At 41.7% G+C, this 21,673-nt stretch overlaps 1 protein-coding gene across 1 annotated transcript in view; it reads right to left on the bottom strand.

Annotated features, from left to right (window-relative positions):
• Window positions 1–21,673, bottom strand: part of LOC126268096 (methyl farnesoate epoxidase-like) — a 185,297-nt gene that overhangs the window by 97,013 nt on the left and 66,611 nt on the right. The window contains exons 3-4 of the mRNA XM_049973604.1: window positions 8,781–9,035; window positions 4,893–5,111 (exon numbers count right to left, since the gene is read on the bottom strand). Of these exons, the coding sequence (XP_049829561.1) occupies window positions 4,893–5,111; window positions 8,781–9,035 (474 nt within the window). The remainder of the gene's footprint in view (window positions 1–4,892; window positions 5,112–8,780; window positions 9,036–21,673) is intronic.

Genomic DNA, 21,673 nt, shown 5'->3' with positions numbered 1-21,673 from the left:
ATAAATTATATGTAAATTTCCCGTAAAACATACCGATTAAACCGATGAGTTTGACGATCATTAATGTCTATAAATATTGTCGACATGTAAGATTTTGCTTACTGGTTAGTCACAAGTTTAAAGATAGTAAACAAGAAAGACGCTGAACAGCATACGATTGCACAAGTCTATAAGGATGAATGAAGCGGTACACTTTCAACGTGCTAAACGGAAAGTAATAGATGAGAAGTAGACGTGTAATGCTAGACTGACATGAGATGAAGTTGTTACTGCAGATGTGAGAATTGCTGGAAAGATATTTTTCGTCCTGATATATAACTGAGAGTGTTATCTATAGTGGTGATTACAGTGCACTACACTTTTGCCATGCCCTGTGATGGACATAAGCAGATGGTGGTGAAGCCCAGTGTAGTTAAATTAAAGTTATCATTGGCAGACTGCTTTCGGAGAGCGACAGAAAGAATAATTCAAGCGTCACAGCCAGCCGGCTTGGGCCGACTCACAGTATACCATGTAACCCTAACTATGCACACATATTGACAATCACGCACGTTAGCATGAAATGAACCTTTCTTAATACATAATAAGAGCAGGGAAGTTAAATTAAAGTGATTGTTGGCAGACTGTTTTCGGAGAGCTACAGGAACAGTAGTTCAGTCTTCACAGCCAGCCCGCTGGGAACCGACTCACAATATACAATATAATTTGAACTATGTACATGTCTTGATGAGAATGGATGTTAGCATCATAGTGAACTCTTCTTAATGCTTAATTATATGTGTGATGCAGTCAAAAATATTAACGACTAAAATCCTCACGCTGTTATACCATGTATTACATAAAATAATGATGTCATGTGTTGTATCCATGGGACTTAATGTGATAGCACGTGTCCTCTCTCAGATCAAAATATGTTGTGAGAATTATTCTACATGTATTAATGACACTGTGTAATTTTACATGGACTCTACGGCTGATTATGAGCGGTGACGGCGACTTGTCATATACTGTATAGACGTGCTGAGTCGAGATGAGTTATCTATCAATGGGAGGAAAACCCGTCGTAGCCCAGGATATGTGCAAATTGCTGAGCCTTTACTCGCACGCCTTCAGCCGTCAGTTTCCACGGCGCACTGATCCAAGTGAGTGTCCTCCTGCTCCACTGATTTGCGAGAGGAGCCTTCCGTTCAATGCAGCCCATTTCATGAATGTGAACTGTTGAAATTAACATGTTAAAATTATGTACTCATAACTGCACATACTAAAACAGAAACTGTTATAGGATCGTTAAAATCACACAGGTTTTTGAGGAAATTTTGTGAACGCTCAATTATAATGTCAGTTTAATTTGTTTGCTCAACGAAAAAGTTAAAAATCTGTGGTAAATGTGGTTTTTCATAACCGTTTGACTAAAGTAAATTACTCTACATTGATTTCCGGAATGTTCTGATAAAAAAACAGGCATATGAGATAAATTAATATGACTTTACCTTGACCAAATTAAACTTATGAATCTGAAACAAATGAAATTAGCTGTATATCTGGAAGAAATTTTATTGCTCTACAAATCCGAATATGTGTACTGTGTAAAACCAGCCCAGAATTCTCTGATATCTGTCTGTTGATTTTATGATAAACGCACTAACTTACCCTACGTAATCTAATAATTGGTACGAATAATTTCTTACTTGGAAATAGAAACCAGCTAACAGGATAAAACCATGGCGAATTTTGCAAATCATTTTCGATCTCAAAGGAATTAACTTGTAAAACCGAGCTACAATTACATTGTTGGTATAGTGTTATACATGACAGTACCTAAGATGTAAGGGTCTATGCCTCTACATAAAACTAAAGTAGTAATATTTGTAGATAGTTTCGAGCAACCCATCGGCAAATTAGAGTAGCTGTTCGTAGTAAAAGTGCGCTATGTCTTATGGTAAATTTTATGCCTCCAAATACTAACACAGAAGTGATGGTATGCGTAATGGTATATTCAGTTGGCGTTTCACACTGTGATTATGAAGGAGTTATCAAATAGTGACTTATACAGTGACAGTAATACAACTAGACACAGGTGAATGGTAGCACAGAAGACACTAAGATCGTGCGTTGCCTCTGCCATTCAGAGGGCTACGTAACGCCTATAAATGTACTTGGACATTTCTCTACAACATCTTAGGTTATGAATACTGTATTGCACAGAGATAATTATTAGTTTCATCACTTTTCCCAAACATGAATTGTAATTCTATGAAATTCAAAGGAATAATTTATTGATGTAGTATCAGTGAACTCTATCGTATCTATGGCTGATCTACCGACTATTATTCTCTTACCTTCCATATCTTCAGCCAAGCATGTAAGCATCTGTTTTAATCCACTAGTGTAATTCCATTAGTTGAATAATGATTAATTCAAATAATAACTTGTTTTTTTTCCAAAGAGTACAGAACATCCTCTTGATAAATGTTATAAAGACTTTCTTTGGAGGTCATCAGTGTCTGGTAGCATTACGTTGACTTGAACATTCGGTCAGACGACAACAGCCACAGATAGAATCTTCATGAACTATAAACCTTGTTAAAAAAGTAAATTCAATTTTTACGAAGAAGATACTAATAAGATCTTTTCGAAGTCATGTTCAAACAGCACGGCAGTTTAAATTTCCCTCACGTAGTCAATTATTGTCGTACTGCCAAGTATGTATGTATCTTACGCCTGGGCGGGCATAGCTGGATAGAACTTCCCATGAAATTAATCAGTTGAGGAATCATTTAAAATTTTAGTTATTTTGTGTCTAACTGAAGCCAAAGTAGTTACTTTGAAGTTACGTAACGGGACTGCCAATTGCAACGTTTCCACCCTCTTATGTCTTACTTACAAATTCGACCGTTACTTAAAGAGAAGTTTGTTTCCCCATTCTCCTAGTCATGAAAACGTTATACTACCTCAAATGGTTCGATTTTCTTCTGTTCCGGTTTCCTCACAGTCCACGTTTCACTAATGCTGAGCTCCAAACATATACTGTCAGAAATTTCTTCCTCAAATTAAAGCATGTGTTTGACACTAGCAGACTTCTCTTGGCCAGGAACGTCTTTTTTCCAGAGCCAGTCTGCTTTTGATGTCCTATTTGCTAGGTTCATCTACCTAGGTAGAAAAGTTCCTTAACTTCGTCTACTTCCTGATCCACATTCGCTGTTCACATTTCTGCTACTTCTCGTTGCTTTCGCATTTCTTCGATTTACTGTCAACCTGTATTCTGTATTCATTTAACAGTTCTTTCCATTTAACACATACTGTGATTCCTCTTCACTTTCACTGAGGATAGCAATGCCATCAGTGAATCTTATCATTGACACAGCAATTTCGTAAATAGCTCCACGGTTTCAGAAGACCACTGTACAAAAACTGAAAGACATACAAAAAATAGATGCATATCAGTGGATACAGCATCTGTGCAAACTCTTAACGCACATCACAGATGCTCAAAATGGGCGCTATTTGTGACTTTGCAAACGTAACATTTGTACGGAATTCATTGAAGTCGCTGCTGCTACCCGCGAAGGCGCTGCGTCAACGGAATTGATTTAAAAACTTGTTCACTGTGCTGCGGACACAGGCCAATTTGACGCGACGGTACAGAGTGTATTATATGTCCCCATGTTCTGAACTCTTGCCTAATAGCTGCACGCTCTGCAACTACGCCACGGAGCGTATTAAGATTGGAAACTTGAAGGGATCTCTACACAGTCATTTGTTTCATTTTTCTGTGTCATTTGTTTTCGTGCAGGCTTCTTCGATACCGATGAATAAACCTGCATGTACAGTGAAGTGAAAAAAGTAATGGGGTAGCTATATGCAGATATATGCGCATGAGACATTCCATTTCGGAAATCGATAGGGAATTCAATATACCGAGATCCAGAGTGGCAAGAGTGTGCTTAGAATACCAAATTTCAGGCATTATCGCTCACCATGGACAACGCAGTAGCCAACGGCCTTCACTTAACGACCGAGGGCAGCGGCGTTTGCATGGAGTTGTCAGTACTAGCGGACAACCAACACTGTGTGAAACAATCGCAGAAATCAATGTGGGATGTATGAGGAACGTATCCATTAGGACAATGCGGGAAAATGCTGTGTTAGTGAGGTATGGTAGCAGACGAACGACGCGGGTGCATTTGCTAACAGCGCGACATCGCTTGTAGCGCTCTTCCTAGGCCTGTGACCATTTAGGTTGGCCCCTAGAGACTGGAACACCTTGACCTGGTCAGTTGAGTCATGATTTCAGTTGGTAAGCGGTGGTGTGGTAGGGTTCGAGTGTGGCGCAGGCCTCACGAAGGCAAGCACCCAAGTTGTCGACAAGGACAAGTTGGTGGTGGCTCCAGAATGGTGTGGGCTGTTTTTACATGGAATGGGCTGCGTCCTCTGGTTCAACTGAACGGATCATTGACTGGAAATAGTTATTTCCGGCTACTTGATGACCTTTCTCAGCCATTAATGGACTTCATGTTCAGAAACAAAGATGGTATTTTAATGGGTGACAATGCACCATGTCACACGTCCACAGTTGTTTACGATTAGAAAGAGCATTCTCGACAGTTTGAGCGAATGTTTTGGCCATCCATCAGACATTCATAGGACATAATCGAGAGATCAGCTCGTTCACTAATTCCTGCCCCGCCAATGTTTTCGCAGTTACAGTCGGCTATAGAGGCAGTATGGGTGAATATTTCTGCTGGGGACTTAAAACGAGTTGTTGAGTCCATGCCACGTCGAGCACTATGCCAGCCAAAAGGAGATCGCACACGATATTAGGAGGTATCTCATGACTTACGTCACCTCAGTAGACTCTAAGTAGCAGTACTTGAGTGGTTGGGTGTACTTACCAGCGCAGAATTGGAGAATGACGTTGAGCACGGAGGGCGGCAGCAAGTTCTTGAGCTGTGTCGGCCTCCCACGGCTGTCGCTCAGTTCTTCCAGCAGGGTGCGAACCTCCTCCTCCACTTGAGCCTGCATGGCTGCCCCATTGAAGCCCAACGAACGCAGGTGGCGCATTGCGAAAGCGCGCTGTTCCTGCCACAGCTGGCCGTCAACCGACGAAAGACCTGCGCAGCCAAACCATTTCTCCACCAGCTCATTGTTGCACGCTCAACCCAAACCGGCATACACAAATAAGTAGAAAGAAAGGAAGGAATATTCGGGCACATCGTCGTGTCAACGACGAGGTCACTCGAGACAGAGCACAGGGGGACAGGGGGAGAAGTCTAACTTGTCATTTTCAAAGTAACCATCTCGGTTATCGGTTAATGATCTTACTGAGGATGGAAGCTCCTGCTGATTTTCCTTTATATTTGCGATTTAAGTTTGCGTTTTCATCTCCGTCTTCTCCAAAAGGTAATGCATATCTTTTTCCTGTTCAACCAAATGTGTTCGACACTCTGGGTCATTCTCTGTAGTTCTTGATTTATTTCCGTAAAAATATTACATAAAGTTCCTGGTTATATTTCTGTGTTAGACCAAAAACTATAAGATGTGCATTTTGTTTGTTGTTTTGATTACTCAGTTAAAACTACCTTCATATCGACATAATATGCACAGATCGACTTGCTTTACACTGTTTTATGGCTTGACAGTATATCAACAGCAAAGTAATCGGAAGAATTTGCCGAAAGACTTATCAGTTTAGGTTTCATACTCCATGGATTATTTTGCACGATAGATCGTAATGATGTCAAACGAATCATTTCACATTCCCATAGCAAATTAAACCGCACATACAGCTACAGTCTTAATATTACTAAACTTTTAGTTTCCCCCTCTACAAAAAATGAAGTGATATGCAGATTCTGTAAGCTAGTAATAGAAAGTCTTCCACAGAATAAGAATTGCCAAGGGAAAACTTTCTTAGTTTGTTTTCAAATTTTACTTTGCTGTATGCGCGACAATTTATATCACTGAGAAAGTGATCAAAAATTTTTGTTGCAGACTTGTGAAGCCCTTATAAAGATAACCTTAATGTGAAGTAAAGAATGTCATTTCCTTCTGGTATTGTAATTATATACATCATTGTTCCTTTACAGCTGTAGTCGATTATTTAGAATAAACTTCATAAAGTATTGAATTTTCTATGAAGCAGTAGTCCAGTCTTCGAAAGAAGCACTTGAGCTACGAACTCACGACATGCAGAAACATGTGGCCCCAGTATACCAATATCTATTGTTTCTGAGAGGTGCATTTGGGGCCTGGAGATGGTATAATGAACTGCCGAAACTTTTAGCGAAAATAAAACAACAGTTCAATTGAAAAACTGTTTCATTATTAAATATTTGACTAGCCGCTGTCAGATGTCCACAACGGATCAAGAGAGACAGCGCATTTTGTACATACTCACCTGCTCAGCTTGAGCAGGCAGCGCAAGAATTTCATGTGCTTCCGAGGGATTAGAAATGCAGAGAAGGAAATAACTGCTTCAAATCCACTACCATCTTTGGTCTATAAGAGAACAAAACCTCAAAATTAGTAACAGTGTGTTAAATTACTGTCACAAATTGCTGTAGAATATCTACTCATTTTTACCACTATTTTTTGGTTACATTTGTGGGCACTTGGAGAGACAGCTCCATGCCCACCTAGAGGTTCAGTGCATGAAACCCACCGGCAGACCAATCAAGGTAACTGTACTTGAGCCTAGTACCAACCTGGCAGTGGTAAAATGGGCCATTGTGGGCAAAAATTGAAAATATGCTTTCCTTTGTCCGATTTTTCGTTATTTTGTTGTATTTCTGATCTGTCACATTGGAGATAGTTTGGAGTCGTCCTCTCGACGTTTAATTTTTGGAAGGTTAGGAGATGGGTAGGAATAAGAAACATTTTGACATTCGGGAGGACAGTTTGTCGGAGGAGTCAGAAGCTACACGCCATCAGGGGCGGTTTGCCACACGTCACTGATATTGACGAGATGTAAGTTTTCACAATCGGCTACAGAGTGATATGTAATATGATCGGCTCGATTCTCACATGTTTTAGGTATGCAACCTGAGTTCCAGATTTAATTCTGATTTGTATTTTGTTTCTTTAATTTGGTATTCGTAAGCTGTACAAATAGGGATATGCACTCATCCTTTAATTTGACACTACCCATAGTGGTAAAGTTACTTTTATTAATGTAGTTTTGTAACTCCATTATTTGTATCTCTGATAACTTTTGGTGAAACTTTGTGATACTTAAGCGTTAATAAAATTCTGTTCAAGCTAGACTTGACCTCTGTGTCAAGATCCTCCGTTCAACATCACTCGGAGATTGCTTTTAAAGCTGAATTGTGTAAAAAGTAAGTAGAATATATGTTTGAACATGATGAGACTGTTCGAAAAGCATGGACAGGTGTGAAGGCCACGCTTTAGCTTAAAGTCAGAGGAACGTTGTCGTTGAAATCAGGCAAAACAGATTAATACAAATCAAATATATCAAATGAAACTATTTGGTTCCAGGGCATTTTTTTTAAATTCTGAAACATTTATGATGTACAAATGCAGACTGAACTGACGAATGAATATTTGTACCAAGGAGAGGATTGAAACCAGCGTCGCCTGCTCATTAGGCAGGTGACCTCACCACTACGCCACCCTGGCACACTGGCTTTCTACAACTGCACGATCTACCCTACCACGCCTCCGCCCTCATTCCAAATTCCCATTCACGCCTTAGCCACTTCGTATTTCCCCTAAAAACGAACTGCTTTGCAGGAACTCCCCAGGTTTATTGGAATAGCACCTCAGACTTAAAAAGACTCTGGAGCCATACAGTTCCATCTGCTTAAAACTTTGACGCCTGCGTTTCAGACAAGATCACCCGTCAGCTCGATGGTGATGTACAATTCTAGTAACGTCGGACAGCTTCTACAATGTTGTTCGAACTTAGAGGGAATACCAAGTGGGCTGAAGCGTGAATGGGAATTTGAACTGAGGAGCGACCCTTGATACGGTAGTCCATGCAATTCAGCAAAGTCACTCTGGCAGGGTGGCGAAGTGGTTAGCGCACTTGTCCAGTGAGCAGCAGGCATGGGTTCGAAGCGGCCCTGGTACAAATTTTAATTATTCACTTCAGTGTGCATATTTTCGTTCATAACATGAGACATGGCTCTGTCGAATTATATTAAAGGAAAACATTTTACTGACACTGGGCTTGCAGTGATTCGTAAATAATTGTCATTTCTATACAAAGAAGAGGAAACATTTTAATTCTTTGCTTTTTGAAACAAGAGCTGCACGCTTGATCACTTTGAGGTGACAGAGTAGTGCGATCTCCTCCTGAGGATTGGTTTGAACAACGCAGTGCCTTACTAGTCCCGGTCCTGTCGCCTCTGGCCGTGTTGCTCTTGTCTTCTTCTGACCCCAGAACTAACAGACCCAGTTTCACGTGGACTCCGCACTATAGAGCATTTTGGCATTTCCACATAAATAAATCAATGCCAAACGTGAAATAAGCGATAAGTGACAGGAAAAACACAGGGCAGGTTGAGGTCTAACGTCAGATCTTTGCATTTAACGCCATACACTTATCCACTGAGTCACTTTATTTTTTTGTTTTCCTTTCTTAACTGTCACCACTCGGATATACCTCTTTGTCTCTATTTTTGTACCCCAGACTGCTGTTAGGGCGATGTTAGTTTTAGTCTCAGTGCGTATCCTCACAGTGAAGACGAACGTTAGATTGTTTGCGTCTCTTGCAACTTCTTGCAGCATTGCTGAATTACATTTACGGCGGTGTAACTCACCTCTTCGCTGCCCCACGTTGCGCAGGTTCATAAAGAAGTTCTGGGGCCGTCCTTCAAATTCGGGTCGCGTGAGCACTTCGCGTATCAGGTCCTTGGAGGAGACGATGACGGTCAAGTCGCCGCCCAGACGAAGGCCCACCAGGGGAGACCCGTACTTCTGGGCGAGGTACGCGAATGCCTCGTGCTGCGATCCGAACTTTTCGCCCAGACGGCGGATTTCCCAGTAGTTGCCCACCAGTGGAAGCCATGTTGGACCTGGAGAGAAAACCAGACAGATGTATACACGAAGGCCTTTCTAGCTAAGCAGTCTTCTAAATTATACTATTATTTTCTTGTTAGTAGAGGGACTTTGTTCAAATTCTCGCTGCAATATTAAGTACTACATTCAAACATGTATTCAAGACTGAGGCTCCTACAACTGCATGATGGTAGCAGAAACACAAAAATTTACACTCTAAGAAAAAAAATGACAGGACGAAGGAGTCATCCAAATGGGTCGAATACCGGTAGCTGTGGCGTACATTTACAAAAAAAAAAATGATTATCATTATTGAAAAACTGGATGATGTACTCAAGAGAAGGATCTTCACATACTAAGCAAGCCAATAGCGCGTTAGGTCTGCTCTGGCCCTCATGCAAGAAGTTACTCGGTTAGCACTGAGTGACAAAGTTGTTGGGTGTCTTCTTTATGGATTTCGTGCCAAAGTCTGTCCATTTGGGGTTAAATCATGAAAATCTCATGAAGTCTGTAGAGCTCGGTTGACAATGCTCCAAATGTTCTCAGTGGGGCGAGAGATGAGTTGCCCTTCCAGGTCAAGGTAGGGTTTCACAAGCAAGAAGACAAGGAACAGAAACTCTCGCAGTCTGCAGGCGGATTACCTTGCTGAAATACATAACCGGTATGGCTTGCCATGGAGAACAACAAAACGGAGTGTAGAATATCGCCGACATAGCGCTGTGCTGTAAGGGAGCCTCGGATGACGACCTAAGATGTCCTGCTACGAAAAGAAATGGCGTTCCAGACTGTCGGGCCGTGTGGCGCACGACTGTCAGGTTGGTATGCCACCACTGCCAGTGGCTTCTCCAGACCCGTCTTCGTTTGTTACTGGGGTTCAGTTCGAAGAGGGACTCATCACTGAAAAAATTCTACTCCACTCACCACTCAATTACGTTCCATGCTAAAGACTTGACTAGAGACACCTCGGTCGGTGGTGGAATACCAACCTGACTGTCACCTGCCATATGGCCTGATAACCAGAAGTGATGGTCCGGGGTGCCATTTCTGTTTCATTGCGTTTCGCGGGGAACCATCCTTACATTTCAGCAACATAATGTCCGCCCACATACGACGGGAGTTTTTGCTGCTTCTCTTCGTGCTTGCCAAACCCTACATTGGCCAGCAATGTAGACGGATCTCTCCCCGATTGAGAGTGCTTCGAGCATTATGAGCAGGGCACTCCATCCAGCTCTGGATTTTGACGACATAATTCGCCGGTTGGACAGAATTTCGCGTGATATCCCTCAGGAGGACATTCAACAACTGTAAATAAATGGCAAGCAGAATAACTGCTTGTATAAGGGCCAGAAGTTGACCAAAGCATTGACTTTCTCAATTCGTCAAGCTGTTTCTCTTGAATAAATCATCCAATTCTTCTGACACTGTAATAATTTGTTTTTCTTTGCATCAACATTATATCCATTGATTTGAGTTCCACTCGCATAATTCTTTTGTGGTGCGTGTTTTTTTTAAATTCTTTGCTTTTATATTCTTTATTTTTATACTCTTTTTCATAGAAAGAATGAAAGTAAGATAAGTGTTCTCTGTACTCCAAATAAATAATTTTCCTCAGAGAAATTACCGGGCACTGACGGGATTCCTATTAGGTCTTACAGGGAATATGATGTGAAATAACCCCTTCGCTAATTGATATTAATCGGGATTCTCTTGGTGTACTAGGGAAAGAGCAAAATTCAGAGAAGGTATACACAGTATTGCAGACCAATATCAGTAAGGTCCCTCTGTTTTACGAATTTATAGTATATTCTAAATACTAATAATATAAACTACCTTGAGGAAAGGAAATTATCCTGAAAGAAAATGCAGATAACCGAAAAAAACCACTCGTCTGAAACACAGTGCGTGCTACATGTTGGGAAAAGCCGCAGGTGAATAGGCAGAGTCCATTGAGTTTTTTTAATTTTATTTTACACGTCACGTTCCTCAGAACCAAACTGTGGAGCAAATTCCCAAGGTTATAGAACATGTCAGTACTTGACGTTACAACATAAAAGTGAAACAGGCAAAATAAAATGTCTGTGAACCCAAAAAAAGACAAGTCATGAATTTATGTAAACGCAATAAACAATATAACACAGGAATCACTTTAATTTTTCAAGCAACCCCTCGACAGAATAGAAGAAGTGACCTATGAGAATTACTGCTAAAATTTCTGAATTCTTATCGTAGTTAATTGAAAATGGATGCATCAGTATACTGCACACATTTCTGCACAAGAGTGAAGGAAGTGCGATCCAAACGCCGAATGGATTTCTGCGTAGTATTAACTGAGTAAAAGCTGCTAATCCTTGGGTACAAGCTGATATTATTAACAAGAAACGACAGTAAAGAATAGACATATTGAGAGGTCAATGTCAGAATATCCAGACTAGCGAACAGAGATCGACGGGAGGTTGACGAACTTTACACCAGTTACTGCCCGAACCGCCCGTTTCTGAGCCAAGAATATCCTTTGAGAATGGGAAGAGTTATCCCTAAACATAAAACCAAACGTCATAAGCGAATGAAAATAAGCAAAAGTAGACTAATTTTCGTGTAGAACTGTCAACAGCCGTTAGACACTGTACCATACCATCAATTGCAACTAAGATACGTTCATGAGGGGATGGCGTCGCAAATAAATGATTGGCTCGAAGAACATTTGAGTAATAGAACCTAGTACGTTATACTGAACTATGCAGATAAGTAAATAAAGTTCAGAGGTTCAAGAGGCTCTGAGCACTATGGGACTTAACATCTATGGTCCTCAGTCCCCTAGAACTTAGAACTACTTAAACCTAACTAACCTAAGGACATCACACAACACCCAGCCATCACGAGGCAGAGAAAATCCCTGACCCCGCCGGGAATCGAGCCCGGGAACCCGGGCGTGGGAAGCGAGAACGCTACCTCACGACCACGACATGCGGGCAATAAAGTTCAGAGTTCAGGCCCTAGACTTGCGAATCGGCCCCGATCGACCACAGTGTCGTCCTCTGTCAGTGGAGTCATCGGATGCGCTATGGAGGGACATGCGGTTAGCACAACGCTTTCGGAGTCGTTGTCAGGTTTCTTGGCTTATAATTGCTAGTAATCCGTCGAGTATGTCCTCAGGTGGACTCACGAGGTTGAGTCCTCTCACTGACGAAAAATCACTGGCAGCACAGCGCAGCGAAACCGGGCCCTCTGCAGGGTAGCCAGCCGTGATGACCACTCAGATGCGGAGGTGGATGTACTGAACTACGAATAGGGGATTCGTAAACACGCCAGACAAAACCCACTCGCCCTTAGGAGACATCAGTTTAACACCGCGTAACACCGCCTGTGGCATTGACAATGACTTCCTTTCGAGAAGAAGATGGACTTGTCGCTGTGTGCTCTTGCAGTTAAAAAGCAGAGTTATGCCTCAGAGCTTGGGCGGAGCGTGGAAGTAAATACTACATTCCAGCCGGACGAGTGCGGCCTGGTGAAGTGTTGTTCTGTTCTGTCGGAAACGCACGTTGGCCGCACCACGGAAGGAGGTGTCACTCCTCTGAAATTTCCAACTGGCTTCGCGGTGGATGGAAAGCTTTGTGAGAAACAGAACCAAGGAGTTCTTACCTAAATGGATATCATGGTGAACATCCGTTCTTGTAATCTCACGGGAAGGAGTACGTGATGCCTGTTTACTAATAACTTTCAGTGGCGCCTCTAGGGCCGGTTGGTTAAATAGCAAGAACTGAGTTTTACAATTTGAGTGTGTTTCTTAATGGGCCGTTACCTTTGTTCTTGTAAACTGCCTTAAAGCTACAGCATTGTAATGTTTAGGTATCAAATTTCGAATATATTACTCAGTACTTCATATAGGAAGCGAAATTTTATTGTGTTCATCTTTAATAGTTCGTTTGTCCCGTTGGGATTTTATCTTAGTTAAGTACTTCCATTATTTTAATAAACGTTAACCAAGGTAGTTACTCCCACTTTTTTCATGCATAGGGCAGTTGGTAAAACAAAACAAAAGTCGTAAAGTTCGCTCGAGCTTTAACCTCATTTAAATAACTGATGTTCTGTGAAATTTTTATCTATGCAAGAGTGTACACGGTTTTCTCTTTCTGTTTTAGATTAATTGCTGTTTTAAGGTTGTTCCAATGTTACCAGCCCGAGGGGCGGCTACTGTCTGCATGACGTTTAAGGGGATAATAGTACCCACTTGTAGGTAATGTGTATATTGATTTGAACTGCAGAATATTTTTATATTTCGTATAAATCTTTAACTATAGTAACTTGTCAGTTTGTAATATTTACGACCTGTGGGGATCAGTTAGCTTCTAAATTTGAAAGTAAATTGTCCTTCTTACTCTCCTTGTACTACTTCCCCCTTTTGTTTACAGTATGCTTGGGATGTTTAAATACTCATTACCTGACATTTACTTATGAAAGTTTAAGTTGTAAAGTTTTTGCTAGTAGAGCTGGAATGTGCAGGTATGTTGATTGTTACATTTTATTAGCAGTCTCAGACGTTTCCTTCTTTTACCTGCCTCAACAGAGCATTTAACTCATATGAAAAGAAATCTATCGGTTGGCAAAATCATTTTGTGAAACCGAAATAACGCAAAACTAGTTTTACGTATCGGGACGGATTTTGCGCACCCAAAAATTTTGCATGTGGTTATAATGAATCACCTTCCTCTAACTTTACCTTTTTTATATAGAGATAACCGATACCATGTATACTATCAATTCCTACATAGGTTAAAATTATCTCAGCTGTTGCATTAAAATATTTCATATGATTCTGTATACGATGTATTATATTTCAGGCTAAAAAGTATAAAAAACGAAGTAAATATGTTACAATCAGTATGTACTGACAGTTAAAACTACTCCTTATAAAAATTTCTGGCACACTTAAAATTCATGTAATTAATTGAACAATCTCACTCTAATTATTAAATTTATTTCTAGTTTGACTTACAGAATAATGATACATTATAGCGAAAATTCTTCTTTCGTAAAGTTAGTTTGTAAACTCTTTTGCTTTGCAAATTCTTCGGCATAATGTGAGTACCGCCGAATGTGGGTAATGGTGGGCATGCCTCTGATGGAAGTACGCGTTTTCTAAGTTTGTCATCAACAATGTAGTTATTGGTATTTTCGAATGTGGAAAATGTAAAATCGATGTGATGCTGAAAGATGTGACAAAGAATAAAATTCAATACTAATACAGGCAACTCTTCATCAGTTATTTAGTCATCAAGAACCTATAAAATCGAAATTTCAGCTACAAAAATGTACCACTAGTCAAGACTTCGAGCCATCGACAACAGCAACGAGATAATGAAGATAACTACAAAGTTATTCTTTTGTATATCTTACGCCTCTGGAATCTTTCAAATTTGTGCAAAGAATGAGAATTTTAATAGTGATATATGAGAGGGTAAGATTACATGCTTTAGTGCTACAACATGGAGTTCCCAGAATCCTTCGATGATAACGGATGAACTTTACATCAAATTTCTCCTTGCTACGTCACTTTATAAACTATTTTTTCGACAGAAACCAGATTTTACGTGCGTATTTTAAGTGTACAAGTAGGGTAACTTTGAGGCTCTCATCTCACAGACTGATAAAGGTGCCTAAAATTTTGTTGGTTTGAGATGGGTTGTTCGGAACAGATCGTATAAATTTCAGACATTTACTGTGCATAGCCGTCTTGGAATCCTCAGCTGGGCTTTGGCACACAGGTGACGGCGAATATAAAAAATATAAAAAAACTTTTGGGCGGGATCTCCGAGGAACTGCTCAAGAGCTAATGTTGCCTTCGTAAGTCCCATCAGGCCCATTTGCATATTCATACATTGATACTGCCACACAAGCGCTGGTATTCTCTCAGTAGCATTACGTCTTTTATTATGTAACTTACTTAGGTGTTGCTTAATAACCGCCACTTACTTAATATTATGCTATATTTACTTTCCAAGTATTTAATTGGTTTTTTACTGTCCACTCACGGCCATCCTTTCTTAACAAAAATTTGCATATTTATACATTGCGACCGCCAGGTAATCACGGCCGTTCTCTCAGAAAAATTACGGCCTAGATTCCGTCGAAATTACTGGCCTGTTTAACATTTTGGGCACCGGCCACTTTCTGAAAAAATTGGTGTTATTAACGGTTCCGGCCGTCGCTCTCTTTAGGCCGAAGGAGATTTTTGTGTTTTACAGCTAACAAAATTTGGGCAGCTGGACTTGAGTCAGCCCTGGCAATCTCGCCTAACGGTAACTACTTTAAATTTATCTTGTTCATTTTACTGTTGGTCAGCCATGGCCGTCTGGGGACAACGAAAAATTTTGACGAAAATAATTTGGAATATCCATGTAGAAATATAATTAAGCATGCTCTCTGGTATTTGTGGTCCCAAATCCTTTTTATGAAAGAATTAATTGTTTTGGATTTTGCTTGAGATAGATTTCATGCAAGTACTGGTTTAATAATGGTTCAAATGGCTCTGAGCGCTATCGGAACTAATATCTGAAGTCATCAGTCCCCTAGAACGTAGAACTATTTAAATCTAAATAACTTAAGGACATTACACACATCCATGCCCGAGGCAGGATTCGAACCTAAGACCGTAGCGTTCGCGCGGTTCCAGACTGAAGCGCCTAGAACCGCACGGCCACACAGGGCGGCTACTGATTTAATAAAAATGTTCTGTATTTTCTAACACAAAAATTTTAATTGGTACTGATTTCTGGAATGAATAGCGTTTATCTTATTGTTTTTTTAGGAAGAAAAGTTTTTATTTATGTCTTTCCCGTATTGTTCAAGTACCGATGTATGCGCTGTTTGCTTTAATGTCAAAATAAATTTTGAGAAGAGCACAGTGGCTTGACACTCAGGGACTACGGTGTCCAAGCGAACCAGCTGCAAGGTTGAGTACCACCTATCACCTCACACTCTGTGACTTTCAATCAAATCAGAAATGTTTACGTGCAGCCTTGTGAACACGGTTGTAGTCATTTTGGAAGTGGCTATAGCATACTGTCCATGTAGCTTTAGATGAGAAACGAAGTATCATGAGAAACGAAGCATCACGTAATGGAAAACATAGTTTCCCTATCCAGTCCCTCATTCTCTCTAGCTCCCGTCTCCTTCCCGCATCCCTTTCATTTCACCTCTTTTCCTCCAGTTCACTGCTTGGGACTCACTATTCACTCATCTTCCCCCCCCCCCCCCCCCTCCTCACTCCTCCCTCTCATCATTCACAATTTCAACTCCATCACTACTTCTTCATTTCCTTTGCACATTAAATACACTCCTGGAAATGGAAAAAAGAACACATTAACAGCGGTGTGTCAGACCCACCATACTTGCTCCAGACACTGCGAGAGGGCTGTACAAGCAATGATCACACTCACGGCACAGCGGACACACCAGGAACCGTGGTGTTGGCCGTCGAATGGCGCTAGCTGCGCAGCATTTGTGCACCGCCGCCGTCAGTGTCAGCCAGTTTGCCGTGGCATACGGAGCTCCATCGCAGTCTTTAACACTGGTAGCACGCCGCGACAGCGTGGACGTGAACTGTATGTGCAGTTGACGGACTTTGAGCGAGGGCGTATAGTGGGCATGCGGGAGGCCAGGTGGACATACCGCCGAATTGCTCAACACGTGGGGCGTGAGGTCTCCACAGTACATCGATGTTGTCGCCAGTGGTCGGCGGAAGGTGCACGTGCCCGTCGACCTGGGACCGGACTGCAGCGATACAAGGATGCTCGCCAAGACCGTAGGATCCTACGCAGTGCCGTAGGGGATCGCACCGCCACTTCCCAGCAAATTAGGGGCACTGTTGCTCCTGGGGTATCGGTGAGGACCATTCGCAACCGTCTCCATGAAGCTTGGCTACGGTCCCGCACACCGTTAGGCCGTCTTCCGCTCACGCCTCAACATCGTGCAGGCCGCCTCCAGTGGTGTCGCGACAGGCGTGAATGGAGGGACGAATGCAGACGTGTCGTCTTCAGCGATGACAGTCGCTTCTGCCTTGGTGCCAATGATGGTCGTATGCGTGTTTGGCGCCGTGCAGGTGAGCGCCACAATCAGGAGTGCATACGACCGAAGCACACAGGGCCAACAACCGGCATCATGGTGTGGGGAGCGATCTCCTACACTGGCCGTACACCTCTGGTGATCGTCGAGGGGACACTGAATAGTGCACGGTACATCCAAACCGTCATCGAACCCATCGTTCTACCATTCCTAGACCGGCAAGGGAACTTGCTGTTCCAACAGAACAATGCACGTCCGCATGTATCCCGTGCCACCCAACGTGCTCTAGAAGGTGTAAGTCAACTACCCTGGCCAGCAAGATCTCCGGATCTGTCCCCCATTGAGCATGTTTGGGACTGGATGAAGCGTCGTCTCACGCGGTCTGCACGTCCAGCACGAACGCTGGTCCAACTGAGGCGCCAGGTGGAAATGGCATGGCAAGCCGTTCCACAGGACTACATCCAGCATCTCTACGATCGTCTCCATGGGAGAATAGCAGCCTGCATTGTTGCGAAAGGTGGATATACACTGTACTAGTGCCGACATTGTGCATGCTCTGTTGCCTGTGTCTATGTTCCTGTGGTCCTGTCAGTGTGATCATGTGATGTATCTGACCCCAGGAATGTGTCAATAAAGTTTCCCCTTCCTGGGACAATGAATTCACGGTGTTCTTATTTCAATTTCCAGGAGTGTAAATACAAAGTAATATAATTAAATGGAATATCGCACATAAAACGAATTGCACAAGCAAATAACAGTTTTAAATAAAAATAATTTAGTACTGAAGTTTGTAAAACTACACAAATCTTAACGATATATATCATGCCAGAAAGAGAGAAAGAAATATTATTAGTGCTAGATTGTGTTACGTTTAACAAAAATAATTTAATGTTGTGCATAGCAGTGTGGGAGTAGGCCAGTACCAACACTGCTAATCGAATAAATAATTGAAAAACAAGGAAGCAGACGGCTTTTCCTGATGTGAGCGAAAAACTAAGTTTGAAACATCCAAACTAAAAACCAACATCTTTTGTAAAGAACTGTTTTCCGGTCTAGGAAGGAAGTCGAATGGTAAATCTCTCATTCCAGACCACTGATGATGTTTCATTACAGGCTTTTTCCTGTTGCTGCAAAGACGGTGTCAATATTGTTGAAAATAACAGAAAAAAGCTGTTGTATGTTCCTTTAACAGCACTACCGGCTGCACAACATTAAAGTTTCATCTTCAGGTACATCTAAATAAAAAGGATTACCACGCGGGGAATTATTTTGGCAAGAATCTTTGGAGAAGATAGTATAACGTGGTATACAATGTACGTAATTGACGAAAGCAAATTTGAACACAGAAGTCAACCTACTTTTTAACAGATCACTTACAGGAAAAAGTTGAGCGCATTTGATGTCTCATAATTACCAGTCGTCAACAGACAATCCTTTCCGTTCCGAGGCATGTTATAGTATACACGACCATATTAAGACCTGTAGTAATATATGGATCAAAAGGCTGGGTATTGACATAAAAGGAGGAGAACTGGCTATTGAGATAGGAAAGAAAGATGCTGAGAACGATTTTTGGATCAGTGAGAGAGGAAGATGGCTGGAGAGGAAGGACAAATGTAGAACTACAAACACTTTTTGGACAGATCGATGTTGTTGTTAAGAAGGGAGAAGGAGAAGAGGTAGACCCAGGAAGAAGTGGCTGGACAATATGGAAGAAGGTCTAAAGTAGATGGGAATAAGAAATTGGAGAAGGAAGGCGATGGACAGAGAAAAATGGAGGCACGTGATGCACGAGGCCACGGCTCTTTAAGGACTCTACAGCCAACCAACAAGAAGAAGAAGAAGAATTACCAGTCAGTCCAATAAATTCACCGGAATGGTGACGAAAATCAAATTTTAAAACAGATTGAATGAAGAAGACGGCAATAAAGGATGGTCAGCTCCAAGAGAAGAATAATAAAGTCGTGAAACTATTTCCAAGAATTAGTGGAACGTGAGTGGTAGTGATGGGACGACCAATGCACTCAACCTTTTCTTGTAAATGACCTGAATATAAGTTAACTAGTACGCTTAAAGTTGCTTTTGACACTTACGTGTTTCGCGTACAACATTATATTGTCTTCTCTCTAGATTTTTCCGTTTCTAAGAAAATTATATTTTTTAGTTTCATTGTATGGTATTCTCCTTTATTTAGATGTACCTAAAGAGGCAATTCTAACGACGAAAAACCGATAGCAGGCCCTCAGTAACAACTGTCCCATTTCCATGTCGTTTAACCCATGAAATATGTGTAGCTTTGTGTGCTGCGCTGACGGTTGACCTTTGCTTGACACTAGCATTTTAAATGTAGGTTGTCTGCTGTTTCCTTCACATTGTCAGCTTGGAAACTTGTTTCAAAAAGGATTTGCATTCACTGAGAGTGACTGTTCCTTGAGGAGACGTTGTACAGACCGCATTGATACACCAAAAATCAGGCAGCTTGATTCACTATAGCTTCTTCCAGCCATTCTGTCTCGACACCACGTCAACTCATCTTACTACACTAATTCCAGATAACTGAATGGCACTACCACGAGTTACTTCACCGGTGCAGGGTCACCTGACCGTCCTCGATTCAGTTACAAAGAGACCAACCAGTCTGCTCTTCTGCGGAGCTGTCTGTTTTCTACAGTGAGCTTGTCACACGGTATAAGAACTCTTCGATTGTTCGCTGGCGATGCCGTTGTCACACAGGGAAGTAACGTCACTGGACGATCACAAGAAACTGTAGAATAAATTAGGCACAATTTTCACTTGGTGTGCTGAATGTGACCACTCGTTAAATGTGGATAAACGAAAGTCAATTACACATAATGTAATTAATTCAAATTTCACATTATGTCGAGGATCAACTTTCTGCATCTCCATTAATATTTATCAGTCGTTGCAGTAATTTTGTTTTTCAAATATTTAAAAATAAATGTAGCACTAAATTTGAAACGTCTCCTTCGAAAAATTATGAATGACAGTGCTGTAAAAACTCCTTCGTTGTGTGATACAGAAACAGCAGAGTAATATACAACGTACTCAGACAGTTCCCTCTTTACTTATTCTGATCATCACTAAACTGACACACAATATTTTTAGCGCAACGCAGTCTGCCTTTCAATAAAAGAATAGCCCTGACTAACGATAACCTATACCTTACATGAATCACTTACCGCACAAAAATCTTCGTTACTCGAGCTACTGCAATACAGCCAGCTAAATAAGATATTCTAAGTACTGAAGGCTCTAACTACTGATAGGCATAGCTAAAAGATGAAAGTGTTTGACAGAGAACAAAGAACGTATTTAAATTTCTTTTTCTGACGGACACACGTCCAGAGCGCCCACTCAAAACACTGGCATCTCTCTCCTCACATCCATCACTAATGGCGGCTCACCTCCACCATGCCCAACGCTGCGCGCTGTTCACATCCAACAGCCCAACACTACACAAGCGAATATTGCAACAATGAGGCCAACGAGCCACAGACTGCACACAGCACACTCAGCGATTTTCATACAGAGCACTACGTGGCGTTACCAACATAAAAACCTAAACAGCCTACTTACAAAGTCTCCTCACTACAAAGTCTCTGCTTTTTGTCTTGCAGCCTTCTTCGTGTAAGAACGCATTTCTTTGTTGCTTGTAACTTAAGTGAAAATAATGATACTAGAGTTCACTTACGCTTGTATTTAGTATGCATTTTGTTTAATTCCCTTTACTAATGATGTGTACAGACTTTATTTATCTTGCTGCTGTTCAACTACACTCTACGACACACATCCCTATCCAACCACTGTGGCCGAGCCGTTCTAGGCGCTTCAGTCCGGAACCACGCGGCTGCTACGGTCGCAGGTTCGAATCCTGCCTCGGGCATAGATGTGTGTGATGTCCTTAGGTTAGTGAAGTTTACGTAGTCCTAAGTCTAGGGGACTGATGACCACAGATATGTTAAGTTCCATAGTGCTTAGAGCCACTTGAACCATATTTTCGAACACACACAAAAAAAGCACGACTAACCACGAAACCATCACCCAAATGAGATGTAAATCGACAGATGTGATGTACATATACAGGTAAACAAACGATTTAAGTTTCAGAAAAATTGGACGATTTATTCAAGAGAATAGCTTCTCAACAGCGGGAAGTCAGTAACTCATTGGTCCGCTTCTGGCCCTTACGCAAGCAGTTATTCGGCTAGCCACTGATTGATAGTTATTGGATGTCCTCCTAAGGGATATAGTGCCAAATCCTGTCCAACTGATGCATCATTTCGTCAAAATCACAAGCTGGTTGGAGGGCCCCGCCAATAAAGCTCCAGACATTCTCTGTTTGAGAAGATCTGGCAACTCTCGTTGACCAAAGTAGGGTTTGGCAAACACAAAGACAAACAATAGAAACTCTCGCCATATGCGGGCGGGAATTGTCTTGCTGAAAGGTTAAGTCCAGGATAGCTTGCCACGGAGGGCAACGAAAAGGGGCGTATAATATCGACGACGCGACTCTGTGCCTTAAGGGTGCCGCGGTTGACAATCAAAGGACTCGTTCTATGTAAAGAAATGACAT

This window comes from Schistocerca gregaria, chromosome 4 (genome assembly GCF_023897955.1).
Source record: "Schistocerca gregaria isolate iqSchGreg1 chromosome 4, iqSchGreg1.2, whole genome shotgun sequence".
In the NCBI taxonomy this organism is placed as follows: domain Eukaryota; kingdom Metazoa; phylum Arthropoda; class Insecta; order Orthoptera; family Acrididae; genus Schistocerca; species Schistocerca gregaria.
Note: the sequence above shows the minus strand (reverse complement) of the source record. Positions and strands in the feature narration are given on the sequence as shown.